The 27,909-nt window shown below is 43.3% G+C and overlaps 2 protein-coding genes across 2 annotated transcripts; one reads left to right on the plus strand and one right to left on the minus strand.

Moving 5' to 3' along the window:
- Positions 1-1,662: 1,662 nt before the first annotated feature.
- Positions 1,663-7,092, minus strand: LOC104255775 (glutamine amidotransferase-like class 1 domain-containing protein 3, mitochondrial). The gene is made up of 4 exons (XM_059815964.1): positions 6,962-7,092; positions 5,369-5,540; positions 3,283-3,487; positions 1,663-1,956 (listed from the first exon to the last, which is right to left on the minus strand). The coding sequence occupies exons 1-4, from the start codon at positions 7,067-7,069 to the stop codon at positions 1,764-1,766; spliced, it is 678 nt and encodes a 225-aa protein (XP_059671947.1). The 5' UTR covers positions 7,070-7,092; the 3' UTR covers positions 1,663-1,763.
- A 6,800-nt stretch (positions 7,093-13,892) lies between these two features.
- CLN5 (CLN5 intracellular trafficking protein) lies at positions 13,893-21,569 on the plus strand. The gene is made up of 4 exons (XM_059815975.1): positions 13,893-14,017; positions 16,091-16,256; positions 17,423-17,648; positions 20,394-21,569. The coding sequence occupies exons 1-4, from the start codon at positions 13,908-13,910 to the stop codon at positions 20,903-20,905; spliced, it is 1,014 nt and encodes a 337-aa protein (XP_059671958.1). The 5' UTR covers positions 13,893-13,907; the 3' UTR covers positions 20,906-21,569.
- Positions 21,570-27,909: the final 6,340 nt, after the last annotated feature.

The following is a 27,909-nucleotide window of genomic DNA, read 5'->3' on the forward strand; positions in this document are numbered from 1 at the left end:
ACGTTCCAAACAACCGCTAGACGCTGCTCACAAAGCAAACACAAAATTCAGGACAAACTCTTACTTAGTGACTCAAGCACTTTTAAATACAACTCCTGTAATAGAAAAACCATGCTCAGTCCAATATTGTGGGTTTTTACTAGCTAAATAATTTAGCGATTAGGTGCACAACTCAGTCAGGCTGAACAGAAGATCCTCTGCTGGCGCAGTCAACTTCAATTATCTTTATACCTCTAGAGGCAGAGCACTGTTTGCGCGCGACACAAAAATTTCCCTGCTCCTCTGCCAAAAATGTCTGTATGTTCTGCTTCTGCTAAATAACTCCATAATGGAAATCCAAATTCTGGAGGAGTATGGAAATTCTGTCTCCGTGAGAAATATCGCTGTGAGAAGGACAGAGAATAAAAGCCTTTATATATGTATTTCTGTAGATTTAGCTCTAAAGCCTCCTTGAAGCAACCACCTGTTGTGTCCAAGCTCTGACGTTTGTGCTAAAATAAGCACGGCACACAGAGTAGTAGCACTTGATACTCTGCAACATGTCAGGCTTCGCTGTAACGATTGGTCTTGCATTGACGAGGTAAAGGTTAGTGCCTTTCCTGATCACGCCAGCTGCTGAGCAAGAGGGACAACTCAACACTCTTCGTCACAGAAGCGTTATTTCCCAGTTCCATCTTTCAGCTGCTCTGTGGTACGGGTTTGTTCCTGCTGTATTCCTGCTCCAGTTACAAGGCGCTCACTCAACAAGGCATGATTAGCACTAATTAGTGATGACATTTAGATTACTTCAGGCACTGCAAAACATGGGCTACAGTACACTTGTTATGACTGACAGAGACCTGTGAGCATCAGAACGCTTCTTATACTGAGACAATTAAGTGTCCACAGTGACAATCAAGTTACCTTAATAATGAATTCTGGGAATTTTTAGTTCCTTCCGGAGTACAAAGCCTTGCCAGATTGTGCTTTTAAGAGAGGCTGACGACCTTTGCTCGCATTTGTAAAATCAAAGCACGTGTTCTAACATATATAAAATATATCTTCCTTAGGGCACTAAACTATGTATGCAAAAAAAAAAAATATCACAAAATAAAGCTAATTAATTTTACTAAATAAACCTCAAATTATTTCATTTATTAGAGCAAAACTTGTGTATTTTCCACATACAATGTATTCATTTCTACTTAAGCCTCTGGCTTCTGATTTATAAAGTCGGTTTATCCAGGGGGCTTTGCAAAGATTTCCAAAGTCCATTAGTTATACTTGCCTAAAGACTTGCAAGGGAAGAAAAAACCCCAATAACCACATTATTTTTTTTCCCTTCTGATTAGAAAGCAGAATTTAATTATTCACCTATACTGAAGGTATACAGACTCATTTACAGCTATTTCATCTGTAATTATAGCTGAGTAACACCAAATGTAAATTACTGATAATCATTAGCGGTGAGATAAAACCCCACTGGACAAGGAGAGTTCCTACATTTTCTTATCAAGACTGAATACATTCAGATTCATGAGAAAAAAAAAAAGGGGAACACTCCCCCCCAACCTTCAACACGTGCTTTCTATTTTAAAAGAGAAATAAATAGGATAAACTTAGCAATAACCATTTCATGTATTACAGATTTAAAAAGAAAAAAAAAAAACAAACCAAGAACTGTGAAGTTTCATAGTCACATTATTTTATTAATACAATGAAAGGAAGCTAAACGCTTATGCTTAGCTAAATTGATTCCCTTGAAGAAGTCTGTACGCATCCAGTCAGGCAAGTTTCAGGACTTCTTGCACCATTGTTCCAATTCCATCAAAGATTTCATGCAGAGGAGCCTTGCACATGAAAGCACAGGTAGTAATGATTTTATTGGCTTTATCCACATGGGATTCGTTTACATTTTTGCAAATGTGCTTACATCCAAGCTCTGCTATAGCAGATGCCGTTTCAGCATCAGGAAATCTGTAAATAAAAAGACTGTAATTAACATAAAGAGATGATACAGCCACAAAGTTCTCCCAACATAACCTGAATGAGAGAACCACACAAATATTTAAGTGACTTTTTAGCTGATGATGACAAGGGAGTCAAACAGGCTGCCACTGTTGGGTTCTCCCATCCCCTATGGACAGAAGTGATCCAATACCTTTGAAAACAAAGTCTGAAATGCAGAGCCACAGTATGTCAGAAGGTACAATTCTGTTTTTAACAATCTTTCAGTAAGTTTACAAGATTATACCAAGTGCAGCCACAACCAACCCTCCAAAGTCTGAGAGATGCCAGCTGAACCTGCAGACATGTTAGACCTTTTCCAATACCTCCTTACAAGGTCTTCCACTGGGATTCTGAAGAGGTTTTTTTTTCCTGAGGATAAGGCAGGAACAGCGGGGTGGTGGCAATCCCTCACTACCGTTGCTGATATGAAATTCCATTCAGAAGTTTTATCGGGAGTTGACAGTCCTTGAAGCAGCACTGACTTCTGCCAGGCCCTGTTCTCGTCTGCGTCCCCTAAACTGGCCCCAAACCACTACCACCAGAAAAACTTTATTAAAAATCTCTGAACAGACAAAAGCCCACAGATGCAATTTAAACGGTCACTCAAATTACCACAGGGTACCAAATTTTTGAATGCCAGCTGGCCAGATGCCTATTCTTCATTTGCACATTTGCAACATGAATGACGGCCTTCAAAGGCATTGGGTAAGCAAGTTCTGTATCTCACTTAAGTGAGCTAAAATCTATCACTCAATTACCATGAATGTAACACAAAAAATAACTTGATATCCTTGGGCACCTGTGTGTTTGCAGAAGTAGGATTCTATAAAAGTCCCTTTGTTCTGCCACTTTTAGCACTGACGGATGCTATATCCAGTGACTCATTAGCACCCACACAGCACAATAAAGCCAGTGCAGGAACCTGTGTTACCTTTGGTGGCTCATAAAGTGACAGCTTAGGCAAGAGATAAGGCTACCTGGAGTTTTCATGCTATTAATTGTAATGTATCTGTGGATGTTGATGTCATAGAACGTATCACAGATCAACGTATTTCTGAATTTACGGATAAATTGTTCCACCGTTATAGCGCAGAAATCACCTGACCTCACAGATTCAGTCTGTCTGCCCTGAGAGTTCTGCACCTACTATGAATATTTGAAATAAGTGAAAAATGTCACTAATAAGTTACCCAAAGCTTACTGGCACCAGAGACCTCAGACTTCTGCACAGAAGACTGTCCATTTCCTAACCTTATTTCCCATGTAAATTATCTCCATCCATTTCCTTCTTACCTTCCATCTACGTTTTTATCTTGGCCGACCGTGACCTCACAACCAGGAAAGACTTTAGCTGCCAGGACTGGCGATATACAGCACAAACCAATGGGCTTTTTAGCACTGTGGAAAGCTTGAAGCGTGGAGCTCACATGCTCATTGACAGTACAGTTCTTGCCATCTACAGCCCAGGAACACAGGTTCTTTGCTACACCAAAACCACCTAAAAAAACCCAAAAAACCCAAAAGCTCAAATGGAAGACACTGCTAAAAGCCATTAAATTCAATACCAGAAAGAAGTTCTCCTTTTTTACAATATAATCATGGCATACATAGGACTGTTAAGTTACTATATTGAAAGCTTTCAGCACATGAAAAGTGACAGGTTTTTAATATTAAAGTTTAACTGCAGATTTGTTTATACGTCTGTTACATAGGCCAGAAAGCTTAACCTTGCTTCAATGAATAACAAATAGAGAAAAAGGAAACTTCACATTCATTTGCTAGTTACTGGAAAAGCTGCACCATCTGATATGCACCCCTTGATAAGCAAGAGAGGGATTAGAAGAAAGGCCAACAATAGTTGAAAGTAGAGAGTGCAGTTCACGAGAGTAATGCAAACAGTGGCTTGACCCTCTACAGTAATTTCACTGTCAAGTTTTAGTTCAATACTTAAACAATTACAGGAGAGCTTTCTACCCACCTAGAATTCTTTTTGGACTTAAAAAAAATAAAGGTTAACACAATAAAAACAAAATGGATATTACATAAAAAGGAATTGATAACATATAATATTCTGAGACATACCACTTGTGAATGATAACATAATTTCCTATTAAAAATAATGCTGAATTTGTCTTTCTATAGATTAGTTATAACAATCCTTTACTTACATTTCATCATCGTTTACTTGTACAAGCAGATTAAATTTTACAGCACCTTCGTTTGCTGGATTTATAACCACCAGAATAATAAAAGTAACAAGGTTATTAGTAAGTGTAGCCATCCATTATATTTGATTCCTTATGGAATGTGCACATCAACTTTTCTACAATAAGCAAACAGAAATTTCCACAAATATTTCAATGGACAACATCGAGAAGGTTTACATTTTTAGTATTTTTCCTTTCACTCTTTGCTCACTTTCAAGTATTATCTGTAATCTCTGAGGTAAGATTTTAATTTTCAAACTTAATAGGGTTTACTTCCCTCTAATAGTCATTACAGCAACCCCCCCTGAGCCTGGGTTATAACAGCATGAAATTAACGTGGAAAATATTTACTAGCCTCTACTCTCTGATCAGCGCTGATGTCACCCACTCATTTTAGAGCTTAAAGTGCATTATACACGCACTCCCTCTGCTGGCCTTACAACAGAAGCCAGTGTAACAACTTCAAAATTAACACTTTGCCACTATCATGAAGGCAATATTTAACAGTACTACGAATATTCTGGAAAGCGATCTTCAGCAAGTCATAATTTCCTCGTGATGCTTTGGTTTCTTCATTTCTAAAGCGACTACCATTACTACCTCCGTTTGAAAGCCAATTTTGCTGTCTATAAATAAAAAATTATCCATAAACATATTTAGCATAACTTGATCAGCAGCAGACCAGATACATAATTAAAACAAAATGTACTCACATCTGACTGGGAATATAATCTACTTGGCAACCTGCTATTCTGCCAACAATTTCAGAGGCCCTAAAAATAAGGCACCGCCATGTAATGTCAAGTTCTGGCCTTACTTTTCTACTCTGGTCAGTGTTCCTGTCTGCAAGTAGGCACTAAAGTTTTCACAATCTTTAAAAAGAAGGACTGGTGCGATGTATGACCTAACACCAAAAGAACACTCTGGCATTTTGAATTAGTGAACTATAAATTAATAAATAAACTGAGATGACTTGTCATCCCATGAGAGCTTGCTAAAACATTTTCTCATCCTCGAAAGAAAGTAAGTAAGTAAAAAAGAAAAAAAACACATACGTCTCAAATTCGAGAGTATAATTTATTCTCTAAACAGATTTTTAAAAAAAAAAAGGTAGCAGACGCAAAGCAGTTATTTGCAACGGAAAAAACACAAATTATTTTGAAAGCACTTACCAGGGAAAATGACTGCATCGAATTCACTAGCTTTCAGTTCAGCCAAATCCTGAATGTTTCCTCTTGCCAATCTGGCACTTTCGACTAACACATTTCTTTTCTCTTCTGTTGGACTTCCTTTTAAGTGATTGACTACATCCCTTTGCTCAATATTAGGGGCAAATATCTTCACCTAGAATATAGAGATGAAGCAATTTTGTGAATGTAAACAGAACTCATTGGTCACAATAAAGATCATTTAATGAAAACAGTTTTTGTTCCTGAAGTCTCTTATCCAAGAGAAGTGGATTCCACAGGATGGATCTATTGTATTAAATATCTAAAGTGACAGGTGACATATTAGGATGGGTAAACCCAGCCATCCTCCCCATCCTATTCCTGCAGCTTCTTGACAGGAGTGCATTCTTACGCCAACATTAAGCTTACTGATTTTGCCAGGGCCTGCCTCCCCTTTGCAGATTACCCCAAGGACAAACAGAGCACCACAATTCATACTAGCAGCCTGACTGGACACACAGCTCAGTCTGCAGAAAGGCTGCTCTTAACTGTTACGGGATCAGAGTGCTAAGAGTTTTACAAAAAAGTTTGAAAGATCAAGATGCAAACTTTACAAGCATTTCCAGTGCAGACATTACAGTTACTTGCTTTCCTAAAAGACTGGTAGCAGGAAGGAAAAACAAAACATGGAAGAACTTATTTTGGTTAGGCACAAAAGAGGAAAACTGCATCAAAAATACAAAGTTCTGTGAAAGGTATACCGCAGGGGCTGTTTTCACACATCTGTTTTGATGCTTGCTTTGCAGACTTCTCAGTGCTCACCACTTCAGTTAATTTAAGAGAGAACAATTTTGTGTTAACTATGGGGATGCTGTTGTTACCGTCAGACACCTGAGTGCGGCTACCGCAGACAGAAAGCGACCACCTTCCGCCATCTGAAGCCACAGACAGGACCAAAGCGCACCACCACATCCCGGTCCAGGCTTCTCCGGCGACTCCCAGTTACCGAAAAAGCCCACTATCAGCTAGCAGAAAACAAGCAGGTGAACCTGAGCGAGGGCGAGCGCCTGACTTTTGCAAAAGCGAGTGGAAAGCAGATCAAGAATTTTAACCGGGCCCCATCTTCAGCTCCCCGCAGCCTCGAGCGGGCTGTGGGAACAGAGGAGCAGGGCAAGGCCTCCCGCCACTCCCCGCTCCCGGGTTCAGCCGCCTCCATGTGACCGCGGCTCCTGTCAGCGGGACATTCACGTCTTTGCGGAGGGGGATGACTAAAGAAGAGGGAGGGGGCAAGATAAGGAGAGAGATTATGGTTGAACAGGCTTTGTAGTGTGCAGAGGCGGGGAAAAGACCATCGTTAAGCGGGGGGGGGGGGGCTCCGATGCCACACACAGCGGGAGCCACAGGATGGCCTGCCCCGGGCCCCGGCACAGGACGGGGGGCGCGGCGGAAAGGCCAAGGCGGGGGTCCCTCGGCTGCTGAGGGGCGCAAAGAGACGGGGAAGACATACCTCCACCCCCCACCCCCCCCCGTCACACGCGCTTCCACACACAACCCGCGGGGGTGCCGGGGAGCGGGGCCCCGCCTCCCCCCCGCTACCTCCGCGCCGCCGCGGCTGAGGTGCACCAGCGCCGCCGAGGCCTCATGAATCTCGCTGCCATCGAAGACGCCGCAGCCGGCGAGAACCAGGGCCACCCGCTTGCCCATGGCTGCCCACCGCCGCCCCTCAGGCCGGGACAGAGGCTGCTCAAGCCGGTGAACACGGGCCTCACAGCACCCTCCCTCCTTCTGCTGCGCCTGCGCCGCTGGGTTCCGGCTCGGCCTCCATCTTGCGGCTGCAGGCGGGGTGCGCCGCCTCCCCGGCGAGCTGGCAGGACCTGCGCCCGCGGTTCCCCGCACCGGGCACCCCGGGGGTCAGGCACACCGTGGGCAGTTCCTTGCAGGCAGTTTTCCATTAGGTGCTCTCCCGCCTGCCTACAAAATGTAGGTGGGGATGAGTTTTAAACGTCAGGGGGCAATCGGGGGCGGGGGGGGGGGGATCAGCTGCTCCTTTAGCTTTAAACGAAACGGGGTCGGCTATATTTTAGGTCTTTTTTTTTTTTTTTTTTTTGGCCTGCTTACCGCAGCAGAGCAGTAACGCAGAGAAGGCGCTGCTTGGTGCCCCTTGCGATGCTGTTACACATCTGCATTCCTGTACCTTCCCTGAAAGTTGCTGTGCTTCCAGTAGGACCTTGCAAAGGCTCAGCGGTATACGTGTGAGGTTGGTTTTTTGTTTTACACGTAGAGTTATAATGGTGTAGTGGAGAGTTTTCTTGGTTACAATTTTTGGTAACAAATACACTGCTTTGAAAGCCAAAAAAAAAGGAATTTGGGTAGAGGCTGGCAGTACTGCTGGGTCCTGATGCTGTTTGTTTAAGCAATACTCTTATTCGTCACACCCATGTACGCCTTTTGGCTCCCTTACCCTTGTATTGTGCTCTAGGGAGTGGCTCCATTTTACCAGAGTTTCTTTAGAAAACCAAACCTACCTTCTTGCATCTAGTCCCAGCTTAGTTATTAAGGCATCGCCCTAGGGAACCAATGGGCTTCCTTGGGCCAAGGCAGAAGTTCATCCCTAGTCTCCTTATGACTGAGCGCACAAATGCCACACGGGAGGCCAGATGTACTTAATTTTAGCAAGTTCTCTTAGCTGTTTAGTCTGTTTTTCATCAGCTGCTTCTCTTACAATAATAAGAAATTTGGGCTTAATAATTAAAATCTATGCTTTTACTGGACCAGAAGGATGAAAGGGTGGATTTTGTAGAAAAATGAGACTGTCTTCCAAAAATTCAGAGTATGGGAGTTCTGCAGGGGACACCACAGTGGGCTGGAAAGAGCAAAAATGGCATATGAAAGCAAAGTCTCTTTCTGCAGCAAAATGCATTCAGCTGTGTTACTGCGAGGTCAGGCGTCTGTGTGGGATGATGGAGATTCTTGAACAGGAAAAGGCCAAGAAAGGGAAACTCCCTGCATAAGGGCAGACTGCTGTCTGCTGGGCAATGCTTTGCTCCAAGTAAATGCAGGGCTATAGCTCTATCTCCACCACAGCCCACACTCTGCCTCTCAGGATTGAGCAGGACTGCAGTGCAGCTCCAGCTCGGAAAGCCCTTGATTGTCTGACCACCTAATCCACAACCATATGCTGGAAGATCACTCTCAGCTCAAAACACTTGTGGAGTTAGAGTTCTGTACTGCACCAAACCCTCACCTTACTCTCCAGGCTGACTAGGACCACAGGGAAATTCCAGTGGAGCCATCTCAACCCAGAGAAATACAAAATGTATTTGGTGAGAGTGGAGTGGCAGTTCAGCATGCTTACTGGCATGGGACTCCCTGGGCTCAGCTGCAGGAGAGTGGAAACATTGGTTAGGTTTGGGACAGGGGAACTGAGAGTCTCCAGAGCTGGAATCTTCCTGGAGCCCTCCTCAGGCCTGAGAGCTAGGAAGAGGCTGCTGTCTGGATGGAGTTTAAGTTCAATGCATATATGGAGATATGAGTGGATTCCCAAACTCTCCTGTGTGTTAGGGCCAGGGTTAATGTTAGAGCTAGGCAACTGAGCGACTTCAGAGCTGGAATTCCCTGCCCCTTTCTGTCCTGACTTACTGACTAGTCTTCCTGGATGGACCCTGGACCTGAACTGTCGGTAGCCTCATCTCCAGTCTTGTTTCTGGCCCTGTCTTTTGGGCGGACCTCAGACTCACATTATAGATAGCCCTTTTTCCCGGGTGGATCTTGGACTTGATTGGGATGTGATGTTCCCATCCCACTCAGGTACCCCATGTCATGTCCCTGTACCAGCTCCATAACTGCCCTGGCTCTGTGCCATGGTCTAGCTCCAGCTTGCTCATGCCACGTCCCTGCCCCGGCTCTGTGACCTTGTTATGGCCCTCTGTGTCTGTCTTAGGTCCATGTTTTCATCCTAGCAAAAGACATGTCCCTGCCCTGGCTCTGCATCACCCTGAAACAGCACATGATGACTTTTCTCTGGCCTGAGCCCACAACAGCAAATAGCAACAAAAGCACCTCACAAGCAGTACACCTCTGAAGCCAGATCTGTGTAAGGTGTGAGGACTCACCTTGATGGGAGGAGAAGCTGCTGTCAGGGCCCTGAGTGCATTAATAGCACTTAATTACCTTGGCCAGCCTCAGATGAGGCCTCCACCCGCGCACCCTCTGGCCACTGACCCATGGGCTCCATGTAAACTTAGGCCTGGACATCCAGACATGATCTGAACTATGCTGTAGGTGTGCATGTCCAATCTTGTTTCCTTTTGTCCTGACATACAGGCTGGTCTTCCTGCCCAGCCTGTGAACGTCTGCTACAGGTAGCCTCATCTTCAGTTCTGCCTCCTGGATGGACCTTGGATACATATTACAGGTAGTCCTGTCTCTTGGCTAGACCCTGGGCTTGACTCTACCTTGCTGTGTCTGGGGCTATTGGTGGATCCAGCCACTACTACACACCTGTTCCCATTCAGAAACTTCAGGACTGTGTTGTGGTCATTGAGGTCACTGCCCTTGCCTGCACTATGGTCACCTCTGCTCCTGGCTCATCCTCCTGTGCAAAGCAACTGTACTCCTGCTGCTCCCTGCCAGCCCTAGAGCTAGCAGAAATGACAAAAGTTGCTGACTTCAGACAAGCACGTATTTGAAGTAGGGAAGAGGGTTCACTCCTCTGCTATGTGGCAGCATCAGAGTTAGGGTGCCAGGGCACAGCAAGGGCTGGCTGCTCCCCATGGGGAGCCGAGCATGGTAACAGGGCAAGTGGAGACAGGCGCCTCACCAGCCTGGCCCAGTCCCACCCCTCCTGAACAAGGTGAGCAGGGCAGCTCTGGTGATAGCAGTGAGGTTCCACCAGGAGTCCGATCACTAGGCAAGTCCACAGTGATGAGGCAGATCCAAGGTCAAGGCTGGGGAAACAGATGCACAGGCCGGGGTCTGCATCAATGGGGTACAGTGCTGGGCCCAGGCATGGCTGCAGCATAGCTCAGGTGAGAAGCAAGAGCCTCGGCTTAAAAGCAGCTCTGCACGAAAGGAGCAGGGAGCCCCCACTGAGGTATCTCAGCAGAGCTGTTTGGGAGAGTCTAGGCAGGAGCAGTTTCTGGCTTTCTTCACAACAGTTATCAGACCTTGAGCAACCAGGTACACATCCTGAAGGGGAGAGCGTACCCTGGGCCTTGATGAACTGTGCCGTTCAGGCTTAAACTCGTTGAATTACATCTCTGTCCTGGACTACAACCCTTTTCAGGATGTGAGAAATATGTTTTCTCTAGTGGAAATCCTGCTCTGAAAGGCCCTAGTTGCCTAACAACAGATTCTCAGATTAGCTTAAATTTGACTTGGATAGCTCTTTGTATTTCACAGACTGCATCCAGTTGACTCATCAATTCACTTATCCCTACACTGCAACAGATCCCAGAGAGTCCCTCTCAGCTCAAAACTCATGATGAACTTCATCTGCATTCTTATCCCAGCCCTCATCCTATCTCTCAGGCTTCAGCAGAGTCCCTCTGGAATTCTATCTTGGAAAGAAATAATTTCCCTCACCTGCCCCCTAAGCTGCCAGACAAAGCAGGGCCTGCCCTGCAGTCCCAAATGCTCACTGAACTGCATGTCTGTCCTGACAGCCCTCATCCTAGCTCTCAGGGTTGAGGAGGACCTGAGGGGAACCCTTAGCCCTACCTTACACAGTCACAAAGCCCAGCCATTCTCCTTTCACGTAGAAAAAGATACGGCTTTCTCCCACCCCAATGCACAGTTCAGTTTGCATCTCAGGCTACGTAGCAGAGTATAGGTGCAGAGGAGTCCTGTATCCGGCTCCTTTTCTCAAGACGTCTTTCACATCCCTCAAAGGTGGGGAAGGTGGACCAGTCCTCAGACTGATGAACTCCTATCTTTCAGACTGGCTTCAATATGACTACAGGTAATGTGTTGTATTTCTTAGTGTGCCTCCAGCTGACTCAATAGCTAGCATATGCCAGTGTGAGTATAAAAAAAACCCTATGAGCAGTAAAGCTGCCAGCTGTGTAGTTTTGTCTACTGTGATCCATATAGATAACCGCAACTTTCTTACTGAATGGCATATTGCCAGCATATAGGCTGGCAGATGTGCAGCTGAGGATGTAAGCACCATCCAGAGAAGCACATTTTCGTGAGATAGGAGCTGTCACTTCAGGTTCAACAGCCTCTTTGCTGTGACTGTTACAGTGTGATGACTCATGTAGGTGTTCAAAACCAAACTAGCTGTTCAAAACCACAACTTTTGGCTGCAGCAGCAGGGTTTTTTTACTCCTTTCTCTCTGTTCCTTCCATCCTGTAGCTCTCAATGGCAGAGACGGAGAAGGTACTGGTTTATAATGGGAAATCACCGAGAGTCTTCTTCATTGTTTCAGGAAAATGTTCAGGTTTCACTAATCAAAAGAAAATACTCAGGGAAATGGGAAAAATTTAGGAGTCCTATCAACTCCAGAGGTTGATCTTTGTAGCCAGTCTCTATCTTTCCTCTAAGCCTGCTAGTGGACAAAGATGCAGATCAGCTCTGTGGGTTTATAAAGGGCACTTTGACATGTTTCTGGATAACAAACGAGACAGCTGCTGACTCAGAAATTGCTGACGTGGGCTTTTTAGCTCAAGTATATTTATTCACAAATTTATTAGTCGTTTATTTTCTATGTTAAAATATGGTTCATGACATAACTTAGGTTGTATGAGAAGAAAAAAGAGTACTCTGCTGCAAAAGTTTTGTACGGGATGCGATGAAGTGAAATACAAAAATGCTACTAAAATGAAAAAAAAAATTCAATAGCTTTGCCATCTTAGTTATTTGACCTGACACCTTCAGCAACCACAGCAGTGCCTGAATGGAGACTTAATAGTCCAAACTGCAAACATGCTGAGCCAGGACTAAGAACCAGTTCATACTGTATTTCTAGTTTGGCTAACGAGCAGTTACGGCACCTTCATTATGTCATTTCACTTCCCTGCATCCTGATTTCATAGAAGGGATAAATTATGCTTCCCTTGCTTGATAAAATACTTCCAGAGTTACACATCAAAATCTCTAAAACTAGGAATTACGGCTATATTCCACACAAACACATACCTTTTTGAACAGATGAAAGAGCTGGCATCTTGTACTACATTCAAGCTAGAAAACCCGTATAAGTAATAGCACACTTTATTTTATAAAGAACAAAAACAGAGCTTTACTTTAAAGCAGACACAAATAACATGCATGAGATTAAAATGAAATATGGAAATGTAGGTATGTATAGATTATGTATACATGCGTGAAATTAATGTATAGTGCTGAATGGCACGGATTTTAAAGATAAGCATTATAGAATCAGGCAGCAATGAAGTGAGATACAGAAATGTTGGTGAATTTAAAGATTTTAATAGCTGTGCCATCTTACGGTTTTCTGATCACCTTTAGTACCTCCAGCATTACCGAAACTGATACTCAGCAGCCTATCCTGTACTTCTGTGTAGGATGCCAGGCTTTCTACCTCCAATTTTGTTTGAATATAGCCCAGCACAGTGCTGACTAGAGAACTGATTGTTCTTTAGGGGCTCATATGCAATGAGCAGGGAGGGTATTTCTCTGGCTCCTGACAGTCAAAAATCCACAGCACAGTTATTATTTGCCCAGTGAATAGCACATGCCAGCGCTTTCACTGCTGATGCCAACTACCAAACTTAGCCTCCTGGACTCTGATGCCAGGATCACAGGCTTTGAACTCTACAGAGCTGGAAAAAAGCTGTGTTTCCTGCAGGGATGCTGCTGGCAAACCTGTCCTCGCTGTTTCTCTTAGCCAGAATTCATCTTAAAGATAGTTCTCGCTATCGTTGTAAAAATGAGAGAATAAACTGCTATATAATCCCCGTAATGCAAGTTGTTAGAACCTGAGTAAGTGTTCTGAAATGGGTGACGGGTGTACGGACTTAGCCTGAAGCCCTGAAAGGCTTCAGACAAGACTTCTGGGCAGCCAGAAGAGGCTCAGGGCTACGCGGTTTATGACAAGCAAAAGCCTTTCTGCCGTTTGGTGAGGCCTCACCTCATCATGCCGGGTCACCCCTCTCGGTGGATTCCAGTTGTAAGGATGGGCATTTGATGTGTGTTTTAGCTCGGCTCCAAAGCAATGCTTGAAACAACATTCCAGGCTGTTAAGAAATACTGTAGCTAAATTACAAGAACGCATAGTTGTCTCGGTCTGCAGAAAACTGAAATCGTAGTTCAGTCAAGTGGCGGTTTTAAGGGGTGGTTCAGCAGACGGTTGGTTTTCCTCCAGAGGAGGCAAAACACCCAGCGCTTGGCGCGCTCGGTCAGGACGCCGCATGTAGCACGGCGCCGCCCTGCCCGCCTCACGCCCTCCAGCCCAGGCCCTCCGCGGGCACCGCCGGCCGCCCCCGGCCCTGTGGGCGGGCGCGGGGGCGGCCTCCTTCCCGCCCGGCCTCCCTCAGCTCCGCCGCTTCCCCCGCCCGCAGCCCCGCAGGCCGCGCCGCCATGGGCGCCGCCCGCCGCTACCGGCTGTTCCTGCTGCTGGCGGCGGCTTGGGGGCCATGTTTCTCGGGGGCGCTCCGCTCCGCGCAGCGGCGGTGGCCGGTGCCTTACAGGTGAGTGAGGCGGGGAAGGGGCCCGGCGGCCGGAGCCGGGGGGAGGCACCTCCGCGGGGCTGCCCGGCACCGCCGCCCCGTCGGCCGGCCCGGCTGCCTGCGCCGAACCGCCCGCCTCCTCCTCCAAGGCCCGTCAGCTTTCCGTTTGTTTTGTTTGTTTATTTCAATTTTAGACTAAAAAGGCCGTGAATAGCTTCCCCTTGTTGATCACGGGGGTATTTGTCATGTCTACGGTATTTGGTGTATTTAGCTCACAAGTATATGGGGACGGGTGTCCTGTCCCTGGCCTAGAGCGGCGCTCCTCTGTCAGCAGCGGGATTGCTGCCCCTGGGAATGACTGCCCTTACTTTAAAGATGCTCCTTTAATTCCTGTTTTAGCAAAAAGTTGCAAAGAGGAAGTCAGGCTACGATCTATTTTATTTTTTAAATTTAACTTTACTTCATACTTACGTTCATGATAAATGAAATGGTATAAAATTCTGTTTGCTGCTCTGGAGCTGTCTTAGCTCCAGAAGGCGGCCTGGTGCTGTCAGGGAAAGCGGAAGAGCGCATGTTACCACGTTTTACTGAAGCAAGTAGCTATCGCTTTGGTTATGCTGAGAAAATAAGCCTCTTCAGGAGAAGGGCTACGCTTGCATGTGTATTTTGTGTGGGCTTGCTGTTTGTAAAGGGAGGTGTTATCTATGTTTAACTGCTATTTGTGTTTAACTGCTATCTAACCCGTGTCTAAAGTTTTGAAAGCCTGTTGAGTAATTCCTAGCAGTTAAATTTATATCAGGTGATGCCTGAAGGAGCTGATCTTGCAGTCATGCGTCGCTCGGCTTTTCCAGCAAGTTCACTAGTTGCAAGGCTGGGTCTCGGGATGGTTAAAATTGGAGTACAAGCCTGTCAGTGTGAGACACTCAGAAATGTGGTATTTTAATGCTTCTTAATATGCTTGTTACCATCTTGTCACATGCAAGGTGCAGTGGGAGGGGAAATTGAAAATTTAAGGTGTGCAATTTAGAAACAGGACTTAAATGTGTGGCTGGCGTAAGTCTTTGTTTTCTAACTATGTGTTCTTTTTCCAGCCATACTCTTTTCTTTTTTCTTTCTTTCTGTCCCCAGCCCACCCCCACCCCCCCCCACCCCCCCCCCCCCCGGACAAAATAAAGGCAGACATGCTGAAGTACCCAGCAAACTTCGAGAAGCCCACAGGGAAAATCGATGGTGTCTCAGCAGGGCCACTGGCATTACTATGGCTCAGGAAGTCCCGTGTCCTTGAGTCATCTCATGGCTGGGGTATTTGTGCCATTCAGTAGCCCTGGGCAACTGAGTGTGTTAGACTCTCAGGCTGTGCTCTGGGCAAGCTGTGTACACCAATCTGTCGTGGTAACAGGAATATAGGAACCTTGTTTTAAGTGAAATACAGTGAGTGAATTTGAAGGAAATTGGGAAAGGAAGACTTGTCAGAAAGGTTTTTTTCTCTTTGTTTATAGTGTGATGCGTAAGTGGATTCAGTCTTCATTTTTTGAGGTTTAATAGGAATGATGAGTGGAAACAGTGATCTTAAGTTCTTAGGCCTCTTTATCTAAATTAGCATAGAGGAATAGTATATTTCTGTCTGATATTGGCAATATTCTAGAGTAAAAACAGCTCCATCTGGGAAGCTATTACTATAGAATAGTTTCCTAGAGCAAACTGGTCGATCCCTGTGTAGACGAACTGTTAGGAGAACATTTATGAGGCAGATCTGAAACCATCCTCTAGCCAACATCTATGTGTCTCTGATTTTGTGAGTATAAGTAAGTCACCCCTTGTAATCTGCATCATGTCCACTCCTTAGCTATCAGCACTGTGTACAACGTGACTTGCATTCGCAAGTCTTAAGTCCTGTTTCTGCAGAGGTACACCTCAGCAGCCTTACGAACTTGTGCACTCCAAGTGTTGCAGCGTCTGGATCACAGACTCTGTCTTTGGGGGTGGCTGCACACTTGAGCTCTCTCACACTCGGGCCCTTAGGAAGCCACGAGACAGTTACTCCAGCCATGAAGCTGTGCTTACAATTCTGTGTGTTTCTCTTTCTCAACACAGGCGCTTTGATTACCGTCCAAAAACTGATCCTTACTGCCAAGCTCGTTACACCTTCTGTCCCACTGGCTCCGCAATTCCGGTTATGAAAGAAGAGGATGTCATTGAAGTGTATCGATTACAGGCTCCAGTATGGGAATTCAAATATGGGGACCTACTAGGACATTTGGTAAGGTGGTGTTTTTGTTTAACAAAGTTATAGCGGCAAATTCAGCAGAATTCAACAGCAGGTGTCAAGTATGGGAGCTGTAAGGTTGGGATATGCTTATATGGAAGAGTATTGGAGCACACAAGCTAGGCTATCTATAGGAAAGATACCCAAATAGCAGTAAGTTTCAAACAAAAGTTACAGAATTTAGCTCAGCTAAAGAAAGGAGTATGACCAGCACTGTTGGTGGGTTTGAATGTGTTCCCCCACAGAGCTGCATATTGGGAGTGTTATGTATACACACACCATTACATTTTGGGTGTCTTTTTTTCTGCATTAGCACTGCATCAAGAAAATACATTTATTTGTCTCCTTATGTCAGATTAAATGCTTGCTTAGTTTATTAACTTTTCTGTTGTTAAAAACTTAGATATTTGCATGAACATGGATATCTGTCAGGAGTGGACAGCTAGCTGGTCAGAATGCTTGGTTGCTTTTACGTTTTTTTTCTTGGGTGTTACAATCTGTATTGAGTTAAAGTCTCAATTCATGGAGTCATGCAAATATGAAAGAATCTCAACTTTAGTGATATTTATAGCTATAGCAGTAGCATAATTAAGCTTCAAAGCGTGATCCCTAATGAATAAAGAAATACAAGTGAACATGAAATAGCAACATCAAAAGCAAGCACGCAGAGTCAAAAATAGAAATAGCTTCAAATATCATTATCTTAGTTGTTAAACTAAGGTTGAATTTATGTATTTACTATAAAGCTTTTAAAATAAATATTTATCTCATTCCTTTTGTGGCTTTCATTACTAATATCTGGTTTTGGTAACTCAATTCTGCTCTTTATTTCTTTGATACCCCTGTGAGCTTAAGGATTCATAAGTAAGCTTGAGTTTTGATGATGAGCTCCCACTGGGTATCTGCCTCCAAATAACACAATTTACGATGGATGGATAGACAAACACTGAGACAGTGTGACTCCATGATAAAAGTATGTGCATGATACAATCTAGTACGTTATGCATCAATGCTACTGAATCCAAGATGTTATAGAAACCCCTTCCCCTCTTCTCACCCTGTTACAGAACAGCTCCCAGGTGTCTTATCTTCTGTATAGGTCAAGCTGAAGTTGGTTTTATGGTAAAATTTTGGCTTTTGGGGCTTTTTTGCTTTTCCAGAAAATTATGCATGATGCTGTGGGTTTCAAGAGCTCTCTAACGGGCAAAAACTACACAATGGAGTGGTACGAGCTCTTCCAGCTTGGGAACTGCACATTTCCACACCTTCGACCTGGCATGGACGCACCATTCTGGTGTAACCAGGGAGCTGCCTGCTTTTATGAAGGAATAGATGATGCTCACTGGAAGGAAAATGGAACTTTAGTTCTCGTGACCACAATATCAGGTAGATTTCAGATGCTTTGGATGTTGCTAATATCATAAAACGTAGAGTCAGCCTTGTCTTCATGTAAAGCAATATCTTTTAGTTTATGTTATGTAGGTTATTCGCAATGTTAGTCACTGATGATAATTTCAAAGTGAAATACTATCTCTGCACTTTCTTTAATACAGAAAGCAGTATGAGGCTGCTGCCTTTTGAACAACACACGCTGAAGACTTGTTAAATGAGAGTCATTTGGTGTTGCTGTACAAAACCACTTTGGTCTCTTGAGGGTAAAAATAGCAAAACAGCTTATACAGAACCATTATGGACTCTTTTCACATGGCTTCACCAAAACAAAGCCTTCTGTTTTGAAGTGGCAGATGACTGCTGAGATAGAAAAACTGGTGAAAATGTGTACATTACTGAACAAACAAATAAGGCAGATTTAGAATTAGTCTCAAAAATATAAAAAATACTCATTTCTATTTCCATCTCCCCCACTGTGTGTCATAAAAACTGTTCAAATGTCCCCAGTAGTAGGTCTCTGTCATATGTCATAGAACAAAACCAGGATTTACACCTCTAAAAATGTGGATGATCAACAGAATAGCTTCCTGGTATATACTGAACACTGAAATTCTAAAATAAAAAGGTCATTTAAATAAATCTGGTTGATTACTGTAGTGAATTACTTATGAACAAAGTCCCCTGAGGACTCAGAGAGTTGCACTTTGTGTGACCAAACCCACTTACTCTCTGAAGTTAGTGTAGTGTACAAGGCACAGTGGAGAGTCGCATTACAGCTAGTGTGATGTGGTGCTTTATGTTTGCCCGCTTCCACCTTTAGCAGCTTTTCTGGACTCAGTCTCTAGATAATCTGTCCAGTGCTGCTAAGAAATTCTAGGCTGTTCTTTAAGCAATGAAGTAAGCCGAGCTGCTTTCCTGTGAGTTTGTAGCTCATGACTGAAGTCTTTGATGCCTGATATGGTTGGATTCTTTTGTATGAATACCAAGTTAAATATTTTCATACAGCTGTGGAACTTCTAATGCTTCCTGCCTATGTGGATTATCTGATGCCTAAGAAAGGTGAGGTTATGCTGGTGCCTTAATTTAAGACGTTAAGGCCAGAACTTCATATTAAGTCCATCTTGGTTTTGTTAGGAGAGACGAATCCTTTTCAATAACATGCCTTGCAGAATACACACTAGGAAGCTAATCTGGTAGGAATTAGAGAAGATAAAGGGGAGCTTCAAGCCTATCTACAGTGTATAGTAAGTACAGTTCTTGATACAGATTTAATGACTTACTGTTTTATTAAAAAAGTCGTGGGCAATTAAAAAAGTATCCAACACTTTCACTGAACAGAATGATTGTTAGGTGTACTGTGAAGCCCAAAAGCTCTTAAGTGTGGAGTGAGGAACAGTTATAATGGGGTAGTCTAGGAGGTGAATGTGCAGAGCTTTAGTTGCTCTGAGGTAGTAGCTTACACACATGCCTTACTGTAGGGTGTGAGATGTGTTTACTCTCTGATGAAGAGTAGACCCAGCAATCTGACCTTTGCAGCTTGTTTTGGAGGGAGATGTGTGGCATGCAGTGCTCTTCATCGGTCTTGATGAATGCAACATTGCAGTGAATTTAGAGTTAATGCGAGAGGCTGGTTGTTATGTGCAGGGTGGCCTTAGTGACACTGATCTGTCTGATGTCTGCCACCCCTGAACTGCGAGGTAACTGCTGCCAGTCTCTCGGCTTACCAACAGTCTTGCGTATCTTTCAGCAGCTACCAAGCACAGTTACTGTACCCACAGCAGTGACACTTGCAGCTAAAGAGAGATCATGGCTTGGAACACTGTCACGATTGCAAGCTGTCGTCTGACTGTGTCTTCTGACGTATCACACAAAAACAATCTGCAAAATTTGGCCGCGCTATGAGCGTGAGGTGCTAGATGGATCTGACTCATAGATGGTTGTACCCTGTGCCATGACTGAGGCAAGAGAAGGACAGAAGGGCTAGGCTAAGGTACAGTGCTAGGATTATGGGAAAAACAAAAGAAGGAAGATTAGCTGTGTGCTTCAGCTCTATTTTGGGGAGACAGATGCATCACATTTAAGGAGCTACCAGAGGGATGAGCTGAGTTAGAGGTGTCTTCCTCATTCCAGTTGTGAAATCACCAAAACACTCCAAACACGTATTCTAAATTAAAAATAGTCCACAAGGTCTTTAAGTTTACTGGTCTTCACATCCCACTGATACCGTTTGGCTTAGTTCAACTTTGCTGACTGAGGAGCTGCTAAAACAGCTGTGTGTCTCAGTCTGAGGTTATATAGGCTTATTTTGTGGAGAGACATGAAAACTTCTGCCCTGAATTGCTGAATTTAGCTAAAACCTGAGAAAGTGCAGAAATGCTTGTAGCACTGGTGAGCAGTTTGTCAGCATCTCTTGTAGATTGTACTACCTGTCCTTTTTGTCTGCAGGGATAAAACAAAATGAGAGGTGTCGTGGTTCTCTGACATTTGGATGTTCTGCCATAGTAGCAGGAAATGGGGCAGAAAAAGGAATTACAGTTTAAATAACTTACATGTAAATATAGTTTATTCAGTGGGGTATACCTTTTCCCTCCGACCTAAGCCTTGTGTCTTTGTATGGCTAGGTAATGTTGTAGGTAAGCTTTTGCAGGGAAGGGAGGCGAACTTTGAAATAGATGGAAAATATTTTGAGTTGCGTATTTGTTACCTTGTCTCTTTAACACTTATTTTTATCTCTGACAGGAACCATGTTTAATGAAATGGCAAAATGGGTAAAATATGACAATGAGACTGGCATTTACTATGAGACCTGGACAGTTCAAGCAAGTCCCAACAAACAGTCAATAGTATGGTTTGACTCTTACGAATGCTCTAAATTTATACTGAGAACATACCAGAAGCTAGCTGACTTAGGAGCTGTATTTAAGAAGATACAGACAAACTATACCAGCATAATCTTATTCAGTGGAGAACCTATTTATTTGGGAAATGAAACATCTATTTTTGGACCTCTAGGAAACAAGACATTGGCAGCAGCTATAAGAGACTTCTACTATCCATTCAAACCTCATCGGACAGTTGGAGAGTTTTTTGTGGATCTTTTAAAAATAATTGATCGTGTCATCCTGAATCGTCAGTTTTACCTCTTCTACAACTTGGAATATTGGTTTTTACCTATGAAGTTCCCTTATCTCAAAATAATTTATGAAGAGGTCCCTTTACCTATTGGAAGCAAAACATCCTTTGGTGTATAATTGCTTACTGAAAAACTGAACTTGCCCTTATGCCAGAATATCCTTAAGGATTTTGAAGCGCTACCATGATGGTATTAAAGTGTTGTATGTTTCACAGCTAACTGTAGAAGTTGTGTTGGGAAGGCTTTGCTATGTCTTTTTTTTCTTCTTACCTGCATAAGTTCATGAATGCTTTAGCATCTCTGACTTGGCCAGCTTCTGTGTACCCACGGACACCTGCTGCCTGAAGGTTGGCTGACGTGGCTCCTCTTGGCTAAACTCTACAGTGCCAGAGGGTGAATGGGAGGCAGCAGACCCCTGCTGTGGTCTGTGGCACTCTCCACATGTGGTGACAAACAGCACCTGGCCACCAACAGAGATGGGACACAAGCATTACAAGGACCTTCTGGTCTGACCGACTCAGCTAATCCGTGTGTTGGCGCTAACAAACCTGAGTGCCTAGATGTGTTCAATTCCCTCAACGCATGCCTTAGAGCAGTGTTTCTGTATTTCTTTGGTTTGTACAACAACTGGGACCAATGAACTGTTCTCTGGTTCATGAAGTAGGTGTTCAGCAGGGTGGGAAGGGGCAGTGAATCATCAGAAAATGTCATGGGTGGTATCTTGTCACCACTTTGCTTCCTTCACCTGCACTGTAAACACAATACAGATTGCTCTGACTTAAGATTTGTGTGTGAGTTTTCTAGCACAGATGATAGAAGGCAAACAGCCTGTTTTGATGTCAACTTTGATGCATAACTGCAGTGTTCTAGCAGTCTCCTGCCTTGAAGTCTACTTAGGCTTCAGTTAGGTCAGTTTCATAGAAGTCATGTTTATATTCCTTTTGCATTTCTTTAAAAAGCATGGACACCTTAATATGAAAGAAGCAATGACAGTTTGTGGGGTGCCAAAGTCACAGTTAAGAATCAGCCCTTGTCATGGATTTGCCTGTAAAAAGCATTTGCAGCCTCTTACTGGCAGCGATCCTTGCAGTCATGGTGCTGTGCCAGCTGCGTTCTCCTTCTTTCCTGTTCCAGGCTATGCCTAGAGCAGCTTGGCAACTAGTTCCTTTTAAACCCAACTGACCAAAGCCAAGGGAACATCAGCTTTCTGGAGAGCAGTGAGGTGCCTATACCGAAAAAATACATCCCCAAGCATACACGCTCACTTTGGTTTTTTAAACCATTTGCAGAATGAGTAGCACTCCTGCAGAAGTTATGACTGCATCACAGCTAAGTAGTTAGTAACACAGGAACCCAACTCTGCAGTTTCATTTGGCTTTAGCCAAGTTAATAGCCTGCTGCAGCCAAAGAGGGGAATAAATAGTATGAGTACACAGTGATTTCATTTGTAAGAATGGCCAAAAATTAACCTTGTATTAAAAAACCACTAAAATAAATTACTTGAATTGCATTATCATGTAATGGGATGAGCATGAGAGCTAGTGTGAGAGGAATGAGGTGATGAGAGCACCTCTGTTCTGCAGGGGAAAGCTGCTAATTATTTCCACTGGTGTGTGAAATTTCATCTTCTACCTCAACTTGACTCTTTGCAGCCAAAGTCACAAGCCCTTGCTTTAACCAGTGCAGCTTCAGATTTTTTAGATTACCCACCAAGAAGGTAATCCAGGAGGCACTGGGGAAAATAAAGGAGAGCAACAAGCCTGTCTACAGAAGGTGCGTTCTTGTTGATGCATGTTCTTGTGACTTTGAACCCCTCAACATTGGGTCCACATTTATCCTCTCAGGAAAAAGCCTCAACCCCAAAACCAGTGTCCCAAGCTCTGAAGGGGAAACAGGATCATGGAACCAAGCCAATAGAAGTCCCAAAAGCTTCTTCTCTAGCATTTGCTACAAAGCTTGTAGCATTGACACAGCTAGAGAGACCTTTCAGAGCCTGAAGCAAATGCCATGGTGGGGTGGGTCATGCTCTCGCCTAGTCAGTAAAAGAGATTCTCTGCTCAGCCTGACAGTGCTGTTCCTTCACTTGCACAGTACTACTTCGTCTTCATATGGGACCCAGGGAGCCCAGAAAACAAAGTCATTCTTTTCCCCTAATAGTTGGGGTACATAGAAGAGCCCGACAGAACTGGAAATGCCAAATCCTGAAACACGGGTAATGGTAGCTGAATCCCATACATCAAAGCTGCCTTGCACAGCTCCTGACGAAAAGATGGGTGTTCGTGGACTGGTAATATCTAGAGAGATCATACAACAACTTGACATAGCTGAGTGGTTACAGGGGTAAAACCTTCATGATTATTAAAGAACTCGATCAAAACCAATGGGTGTCTATATGGAAGAAGTAATCACTTCATGGCTGCGGTCAAATGTAACTTCATGGTTCTGTCACTACAAGTTTATAATATCCTGCGCTTTTTGTACCTAAATAACAGCCCTTCTCACTTTTCCAATTTAATCTGTACAATCCGCTTAATTTAGCATGTTTTACTCTAACCTTAATACTCTGGATGGTACAGGGAGTCGCTTTAAGGAAGAGAGTTACATCCTAGCATGTATTAGCTGCAAATTAGAGAACAGTAAATTTCAGGCAACAAAAAAAGATAAGATGAAGACAAACGGTTATTTGTCAAGGACACTGCATCTCTTCCAGTCAGAAGCAAAAAGAAGCAACTATTTAAGACAAGATCTGTGAGTATATTCAGCAGTAGGTCACTCCCAGAGGGTTGTCAAACAAGGCAGTTCCTGGCTTGTCATAAAAGGTCACCTGGCTCCTGTTCCCCAAAGGGCCGTGCAATGAAAATAGCTGGTACAAATGCTTTCTGCCTTCCCCCGCACAAACCCACTCACAGATGTTCCGGATTAGGAGAGCTGCCACCTTCAGTACCATAACTGAGGATGGTGTCAGTGATGTTGAGGTTCTGGTTTTGAGTCGCTACAGCTAGAGAATAATTTGAAAACCAGAGCAGGCTTCTGCACTTCTACTTAGAATGAAGTCTAAAGCATAAAGAAAACCCACCATCAGTTGCCGATTACAAATTAGCAGAACTAGATAGTGAAAATAGACCTTACCAGCCATCCAGAAAACATCGTATTTTCAGTCTAGGAAAACCAGCTAGAACTAAAAGAATCATGTTGTGTCATGCTTAAAGTTTAATATTAATAGTAGACTCAGTCCTTGGGGTTCTGTGATTAAAAACTATTACTATGAATAAGACTTCTGCAAGGAGTTTTCCAACTGATACCATGCCATCTAAAGTAATATTATCAAAATGGCTATTAAACAGGGAGCATCACCTCCTGAAGCAATTTAACTTGGAGAGTTCATATCACTATTAAGAGTCAAGATCCCTTGAGGGGCTCGATGCTGCAGGCCATGGGAGAAGGGACTGTTCTAAAGCCTGCCTCTTTCCTGCTGCATTTAAGGCTGTGACAGAGCGCAGAGAATAGCTTTTGGGTGCCTGAGCCTCCGAGGGAAGAAAGGAGCCAGCCACCAGGTAGGTCTACAGGACTTCCAGCCCAGATACTCTGTTACTGTCAGATTTCAGCCACAGAGTTAGGAAATCAACCCTTTTCCTCCTTTACCCTCTAACCACACCACTCTGCCCCCAAACACTCAAGCCTTTGTTTGGGGGAGGATTCAGGGGTGGCACTTTATCTCTTAAATCTTGCCCTTTGGGGATAAAGCAGCAAAGCAGGTATGATCCTGTATCTGCCAAAGTTCTTGCCTTACTAATGTTTAAATCAGGTTTGGAGATCCAGGCTGCCTGATTGCCAGTTCATTGACTTCAATCGGGATTACACAGTTCTTTATCTTACATCTGTACAAGACTATACAACAAACGAAGTACAATACAAAGAATCACAAGAGTCTTTCTCCTTGCTCATATAACAAACCATGACAGCTGATCTTCGTGCAGGATCATCCTAAAATGGGAAACTACGAGTTTTCTGTCATGCTGCAAGACTGGAAGGAACAGGTATTTTCCTTGGAAAGGTCCAAAGCTGTCCCAGTTCCTCAGCATTTTGCAAGGAAATGCCATCTTACAAAAGCACAGGCGGAAGACAGAGCACACCACAGTCTCCATTTCAAAGCACGTGAACTACAGCAGTGGATGTGATCCTACCAGAAAAACCTAACAAAAAGGATGAACAGGTGAACATACAGAACATTGTGGTTTCACTGTCCTAGTTTTGATACTATTAAACTTCAATCGTATCTCCAAGGAACTTGTTTCTACAGCACCCATATTTTAGGAAAATTAATATACAGTTTTTAGTCTGAACCATAGACACTGAAGTTGAATCCCTTTAAGATTTCACAGATATCCTCATTAAATCACTGCTCCAGTTTTAGGTACAGCAGCAGCACACACTTTTACCATTCCACGTGCAAACAACCAGACCAGCCAAAGAGCAAGACAGATCTCTCCGAACTAATGCAATGTAACAAAGTTTAGGGGTTTTAGTCAGGCCTACTCCAAATATAGGGCCCCAGGTGAACCCTGCTTTAAATTCACAGGAGATTAATTTGGGGCACATTAAACAACAATTGGAATAGATACAGCTAATTTAGACCTATGGAGTTAGATCAGTTTGTGTAATATTAGTGAAAGTTTCTGACCAAAAATCCCTCAAAGAAACCCCACTTAAATTCACAAGTTTGTAGCTTTAGGTATATCACAGGAAACTATAGAGTTAATGTAAACAGGTGCTCTTGAATCACTCACCTTTGATACAACTTCTCAGGGTAAGCTAGCATAGCTGGTCAGGATTACCTCAGCTGTTTAGCATCAACAGCTTTCAAGAGTAATTTTATATCCAAAACCTGAACTGATGTAACGCTTGCATTCAGAGGTAAGATTTGCCACTGCGCACATTAAAGACTCCTACCCAAAACTAGACAACCAAGCCAATACTGGATTATCTTCTTCTGAAAACAAGAAATAAAGGTGAACCCAGGGAAAAATTATTTTACACAGCTGTAAGACACCCATGCTCACATTTCTAGTGAACTTCGTGACAGTCTGTTGTACTCATTGATACTGTCATGGATTTTTTTTTTTTTGTATTACTCATTTTTTCCAACATGTGTAGAAGGCAAAATAAGAATTGTCCAAGATTTCCTAAGAAGGAGCATTGTAGCTTTTCCTGAAGCTACTTAGAATATAGGCTTGCCTGGGAAGTTTGTTTTATAGCTGAATTATTTGAGCTAAGGATGCGGTAATTGGTTTGATGTATAAAAACTGCCGACCTTCAGTAGAAGAGAGCGACAACTGCTTTCAAGAGGTTTTCTTATCCTTGAACATTTTGATAACCATTATGATGCTGCGTCGCATCTATGAAGGACTTTTTGAAGTCTATGCAACAAGAAAGAGCCCTTCTCAGAAGAGGCCAGCCAGTCACCTTGCTGGGGAAAGCAGTTCCACTACAACTAAGCATAAAGCTTTCGACTGCTAACGTGTTCCCCACCTCAGGATTTGACGGAAGTCTCTCTGCGAGAAGCAGAACGTGGCGCTTCAAAGACGTGAGCTCCGGAAGTGAGGGAACTCGGGTATTCAGGCTGTCTCTCGCCTTTCAGGCGTTGCCACTACCACAGCAGTAAGCAACAGACCAACTTACCTTGCCAACATCAGGACACCAGCAGTCGATGTCCAAAGAGGTTTTAGCTGCGTTACTAATGAGATCACCTCACACATTCATTTAGTGAAGAGGTGTCCTCTTCTCCAGATTAGTAGTGTTACTCCACCTTTGCCACGCAGATAATTCCGAGAGTCAGAATGTAAGAAAAAAACCCACTAAGCTTTTTTACTTTTATGGACTAAATATATTGACACCTTTTATACAAATATAAGCAAATTATAGTATTACATTAATTTAACAAATTCTAATACAAAAAAATGCGTATTTCATAAAATGCCATTTTTAAATCAAAGCTCTACAGAAACGTACAACTCCCCTATAAAGATGTCCAGTCCGCTGAGCATTGTTTGCTCAAAATATAGTTATGGACTTAAATATGCTCAGAAGTGTATTACACTTGAAGTATACATTTGGATAAACATTACTGAAATCAGAAGTGAAGAAAATCTACTTATTACCAGAACTAGCTGTACAGCTCAAGCAAGGAGAAGCCACTAGCCAAGTCCAGTAGAGCCCACAGCTGGAGCAGCCTGGCCTTGCTGGCGGCTGACTGCACCTTTCCAACACATTCAGCAGTCATGTGAATACTTTAGTGTTACCAGTCAATAACGTAGAAGAGAAAATAAGGTAACTGTTGGCAGTAAGAAATGAAGTCACAAGCCACATCCAGATCACAGGCAATATGTTGCCTACACCACTTACAGACTAAAAAAACCCTTTCTTTAATAAAATTGATTTACCAAACATTCAAAACAAATTTCTGCCTATTGCTCTACATCACGCAAGTTTACTGCTTTGAGGTTTTTAAATATTATGAAATGATCGAACTAGCTGAATTAAAAGGTATACAAAATGATCATCTATCAAACATTCACTTTATACATAAATGTTTCTGAAACAGATTTACAGTATACAATTAGTTTATACAGCTTAAGCAAATGTTACAATACCATTTCTCTCAAATTGAAAGCGGCCAACAGGTCTAAGATTTTGTTAAAAGGTTCTTGGTCACCATTCAAATTTTAGCTTTCCTGTCTCACGCTGTTCACATCCATGTCATCACATTTAACACTGCAGGGTTAATCTAATAAACTATACATTATTCCATCTAACCGTATGCTGCAAAACTGGTTAATGTGCAAGAAAAGCTCATTAACTCTGATGTGTTTTTAAATACAATGTATCTACATTTTTCCCCAGAATGCTTTCGCTTCCTGAGCTAGACATAAAATACCTTAAAACAGGTTTAGACACAGATCTGAGACCCCGTGAGCAAACTACATTAAAATGCATAGAGGGAAAAAAACCCACACCACTTTGGTAGCTGGCACTACTATTTGTCTGCGCTCTAAATACATTTTAGATGCATTTAATAATCTATTGAATAAGGTAGCAAACAATATCTCAATTGTCTAAACTATA

Source organism: Gavia stellata, chromosome 1 (genome assembly GCF_030936135.1).
Source record: "Gavia stellata isolate bGavSte3 chromosome 1, bGavSte3.hap2, whole genome shotgun sequence".
NCBI lineage: Eukaryota > Metazoa > Chordata > Aves > Gaviiformes > Gaviidae > Gavia > Gavia stellata.

What these genes read in the sequence shown, in the direction of transcription:
- CLN5 (XM_059815975.1), top strand. Translation starts at nt 13,908, where the DNA reads ATGGGCGCCGCCCGCCGCTACCGGCTGTTCCTGCTGCTGGCGGCGGCT. An exon ending in CGGTGGCCGGTGCCTTACAG is followed by an intron (nt 14,018 to 16,090) that starts GTGAGTGAGGCG and finishes TTCTCAACACAG; the next exon opens with GCGCTTTGATTACCGTCCAA. An exon ending in TCTCGTGACCACAATATCAG is followed by an intron (nt 17,649 to 20,393) that starts GTAGATTTCAGA and finishes TATCTCTGACAG; the next exon opens with GAACCATGTTTAATGAAATG.
- LOC104255775 (XM_059815964.1), bottom strand. Translation starts at nt 7,069, where the DNA reads ATGGGCAAGCGGGTGGCCCTGGTTCTCGCCGGCTGCGGCGTCTTCGAT. An exon ending in TCAGCCGCGGCGGCGCGGAG is followed by an intron (nt 5,541 to 6,961) that starts GTAGCGGGGGGG and finishes TCTATATTCTAG; the next exon opens with GTGAAGATATTTGCCCCTAA. An exon ending in GATAAAAACGTAGATGGAAG is followed by an intron (nt 1,957 to 3,282) that starts GTAAGAAGGAAA and finishes TTTTATTTACAG; the next exon opens with ATTTCCTGATGCTGAAACGG.